The sequence below is a fragment of the Tupaia chinensis genome, unplaced genomic scaffold, assembly GCF_000334495.1.
Source record: "Tupaia chinensis unplaced genomic scaffold, TupChi_1.0 Scaffold000028_1, whole genome shotgun sequence".
NCBI classification, from domain to species: Eukaryota; Metazoa; Chordata; class Mammalia; order Scandentia; family Tupaiidae; genus Tupaia; species Tupaia belangeri.
The window spans coordinates 222,925-227,500 of record NW_006159458.1 but is presented as its reverse complement, the minus strand read 5'-3'; the positions used below and the strand labels follow the sequence as shown (position 1 = coordinate 227,500).

At 40.8% G+C, this 4,576-nt stretch overlaps 1 protein-coding gene across 3 annotated transcripts in view; it reads right to left on the bottom strand.

Moving 5' to 3' along the window:
• Positions 1-4,576, bottom strand: part of IPO8 (importin 8) — a 92,762-nt gene that overhangs the window by 67,220 nt on the left and 20,966 nt on the right. For all 3 annotated transcript variants that reach the window (XM_027770926.1, XM_027770927.1, XM_006140247.3), the window contains exons 4-5: positions 2,312-2,470; positions 1,208-1,364 (exon numbers count right to left, since the gene is read on the bottom strand). In XM_027770926.1, coding sequence (XP_027626727.1) covers positions 1,208-1,364; positions 2,312-2,470 — 316 coding nt within the window. The remainder of the gene's footprint in view (positions 1-1,207; positions 1,365-2,311; positions 2,471-4,576) is intronic.

Here is a 4,576-nt window from a genome sequence, read left to right as displayed (position 1 = left end):
ATGCTATGGACAGCATCCCCAGCCAGGTTCTGGGGCAAATGCCTTCTCTAGCTCTTACCCAGAACATCAGAGACGGGAGTGAAAACACAGACACTTGAAACTTAGCCTTGCCACTAGGATAATCACAAGTAATTAAGTTATTTTCTGGGAGCCCGTTTCTCATACTTTTTTCTCTTAAATAATTATATATGTTATTTTTTTTTTCACATGAGTTTTTGCCAGAGAAAGACAGAGAGAAAAAGAGACAGAAAGCCACCAGGTCCAGGACTCAAACCGCAGTCAGCCGTGTGAGAATTCCAACACCCTAATCACCGTGCCACCTGCTGGCCCCTTTCATAATACTTTTTAAAGAACTAAATGTAAAAGACCAGCAAGTGGCACAGCAGTTAAGGATTTGGACTCGCATGTGGCCAACCACAGTTCAAGTCCTGGACCTGGCAGCTTAAAAATCATGCCAGGCATGTATGCCCAAAATCCTGAGAGAAGAATGGAGAAGGTTTTAATATGTTTCTGCCATAGGGCACATGTGTGAAGAGGTAAAGAGAAGGAAAGTGAGAAATCGCCCAGCAAGGGGGATGGCCGTGCCACAATCCCTTCTCCTACATTCTCCTCCTGGGATTTTGGGTGGGCAAGCACACACATGGACCTGCCATGATTTTCAAGCCAACGATCCAGGACTTTAACCATGGCCAGCCATGTGAGAATCCATCACCTTACCCACCACTCTACCTGCTGGCTCAAGAACATATTTTTTTCAAGTTTTCTAGAGAGCGGGACCAGCAGTTAGCATAATGGCTATGTCGCTGGACTCCGTCGTAGTCGACCACAGTTTGCGTCCTGGACCCGGTGGCTTAAAACTCACGCCGGGCACGTGTGCGTGCATGCCCAAGATCCCGAGAGGAGAATGGAGGAGAAGGGATCACCCTGGGAGGTGATTTCTCGCTTTCTGTCTCTCTGTCTGTCTGGCGAGCGCACGTGCCCTATAGCAAAAACCTCTCCAAAAAAAAAAAAAAAGTTTTCTAGAGAGCACATGCACTCACTAGAGAGAGACAGAGAGACACAGTCAGCCACATGGGATCCACTCACCTTACCCTCCATGCCATCTGCTGGTTCAATAATTTTTCATAAAAACACACGTATTGAACATCTTTCATGCATCGGGCAGAAATAGAGGACCCTGTGTTTCTCTTCTGCATTAGAAACCTACCTGCACAAGTGCATAAAAGATTTTCAGAATCTGTTTCTGCAGTAATACAGAATAATGGGAGGAATCGGGAAGGAGCTGCATGATTTGTTGCTGAATACGAGGCAGAAATATCTGCATTGCTGCTATCAAAGGTTCTCTTTCTTCTGCTTTCTTATATCTATAGAAGGAAAGACAAAAACAAAAGTAATTTATCCTTCCAAAAGAGCTATTAATAATGGAGAAAAAATGTTAGGACTGTAAAACTAACAAAACAAAAACATTCAAAACACTGGCTTTCATTTTCTGATTGTATGCTAGAATAAAGTTGAAGAAATTTCACAAGAGCACATCCCTGTTTAAAGAAGTATATCTAAAATCTTTCCAGAAAGAGCTGAGTTTTTAAAAATTCAAAATTGTTTTGCAGCTTTCCTGTATGAATTCTTTTTAGTATTTAATTTTTATCAAACCACAACTCTTCCTATAAAACACAAGTCACTATCCTAGTGTAAACAGAAATTCACATTATGTAAAAAGTAATGTGTGGGAAGAGAACAAACATTTCTTCGTATGATATCCTAAATTGAGAAGTCAAAATAGCTAACAAATTTAGGTGCTCTTAGGTCACTTCAGATGCTATAAATCTAAAGTAGTCTCTAGAAATTCTATAACTAGAGTATGAACTCACCAGTTTAAAAGAGAAAAAAATATAGGACTTTATGTGTTTAAGTACTAATTCTCTTAGAAACCAGAAGCAATACAATTAAATGTGATTACTAGTACTCTACCTCTCAAGCAACTTGGATGGAATGTTAACATTGTCTATCTTGCATCCAAAAAAGTAAATGTTTTCGTTTAGTAATAAGCTCACTAGAAGACGCATGTTGAGGTAACTCTATAGCAGAGATCCCAAGGTGAGCTGGTCACAAACGGTCCTCTGAAACTAACATGTTTGAGAAGCACTATCAGATGAAAGTTTGAATAACTTCAGTAATAACCGTCTTTACCTGTGTTTATCAAACATTTTCCCCATCCTGACTCTGCAGAACACCCACAGCTGACCCGTCTATGCACCCTTTCTCTAAGTCACACAAGGCTGCTCGCTTCAGCCAGTGGCAATAAACTTACTCGTACGTCTTCACCAGCTGATACAGACATAATAAACTGCCGAGCCAGCTTCCGCTGCTCTGTGACTGCAAGTAATAGTCTATCTTGTCAACCACTGCGGGCCAGTGACCAGGAAAATCATGTTTAATGATGACGCGGAGACACATCGTTAACTGGACTCTGTAAGGAAGAGGGGAAAAATCCAAAATCTAAGTATTACAACGTCTTTCAAAGGTATCAAATATGTTATATAAAAGTACACTTTTATTCATCTATATTGTATAGTTATAGATGTGAAGTCAGGAGAAAAAGTAGTCCCACTAAAAAATAAAGTGAAACTACTGGGGCTGGCGGGTGGCATGGTGGTGAACGGCACTGGGTTTCCACGTGGTCGACTGTAGTTCAAGTCTTGGACCTGGTGGCTTGTTTTCTCACTTTCCCTTTCTGTCTCTCTCTGGTCAAATTCAAAAAAAATAACAATATAATGGAATTGAATATATAAATGATTCTTCTTAAAAATCCACTTAAAAAATAAAACTACTCATGGTTCCACTTATTAAAAATAAACAAAATGGGGCCAGCCTGTGACATGGTTGAAGAGCTGAATCCCACATGGCCCAGGAGACACAGTAACCTCAGAAATGGCACGTGTGTGTGCCCAAGTCCTAAAAGGAGGGGGACATGGAAGAGAAGGGATTGCAGCATGACCATTTCCCATGAAATCTCATTCCCCTCTCTTTCTCTCTCCAGCAAGTACATATATGCCTTCTGGCAAATTTTTTTAAAATAGGGGCTTGCAGGTGGTGTGGTGGTTAAAGGCACCGGACTCCCACATGACCAACCGCTGTTTGAGTCCCGGACCTGGCAGCTTGCTTTCTCTTTTTCTTTCTCTCTCTCTCGCTCTCGCTCTGTCCCTCTCTGCTCAAATTAAAACAGAAAATTTTTTTTTAATTTTTTTAAATAGAATGGGAGGGCTGGCAGGGGGCATGGTGATTGAGGCATTAGACTCCCACATGGCTGACCATGGTTTGAGTCCCAGACCTGGCAGATTGTTTTCTTACTCTCTCTATGTCTCTCTCTAGTCAAATTAAAATAAATTGATAAATAAGTGAAATTAAATAATTATTTTTAAATTAAAAATATGTAAATGGATGATTTCCTAAAATGAAAAAAAATATTTTAAATGGTCTTATCCTAAAGACAGCTTTTTTAAAAATGAATTTTAAAATAAACTCACAAAAAAATTCAAAAAAGATAATGAATCGGGTGGTGAAGGTGCTGGATCCCACATGGTCAACCGTGCAGTTTAAGTCCCAGACCTGCTGCTGACTTGGAAAACATACCAGGCATGAGTGCATGTGAACCCAAAATCCTAATTGTGGGGCGGTCATCACCCCGCGATGGGGGTGATTTCTCTCTCTCTCCCTCTCCCTCCAGCAAGTGCATGTTCCTGATAACAAAAAACTAAAACAAAACAAAAAAGATGATCAATCTACCTCAGCTCTGTAAAACTTTCCAGCTTGTTATATTTTTTAAGTTTATTTTATTTGTTTTTTTTTTTAACATTGCAATCGGGTATGTGTACTCACCAAATAGAGACAGAGAATGCGAGAGAGAAAGAGAGAGAAAGTGAGAAAGCAAGCCACCAGGTCTGGAACTCAAACCATGGTCAGTCACATGGGACTCCAGCACCTTAACTACCACGCCACTTGCTAGCCCAGCCTGTTACAGTTTATATTTTGGTTATCATATGGTAGGGAAGGGGGGATAAAATATGCTTAGCCTACAGATGGCAAAAGTAAGTAAAACAGAAGGAAGGAAGTAAAACAAAAGCTTATATAACTGTGGAAAATCTCTCTGTAGGCCAAAACCTTGAACCCAACCATCACTAGTTGATAGCAACATAATATAACATACCTCTCAAAGCAATCTGAAATACCAATTTCTGTACTTGGAGTACAAGAAAGAAACTTGCATTACCTAGTCAATTCTGTGGGAAGCTGCACACCAGCGAGTCTGCTGAGGTTTCTCAGAGAGCAAACAATTACCATGATTGGTTCCCTTCCAAAAACCTGACCTTCGAAACCTTGCTCTGATTGGCCACTAGAATCCCTCAAATTTGCATATCTGGCACCTCATGATTGGTCCAAAAGCAACCAATCATAACCCACCGTTAACAACCAATCATGGTCCACCGTTTACAACCAATCACGGCCCACCGTTTACAACCCACCAGAGTGTATATAACCACGATGCCTGGCCCACAGTAGCCAGACGACACAGACG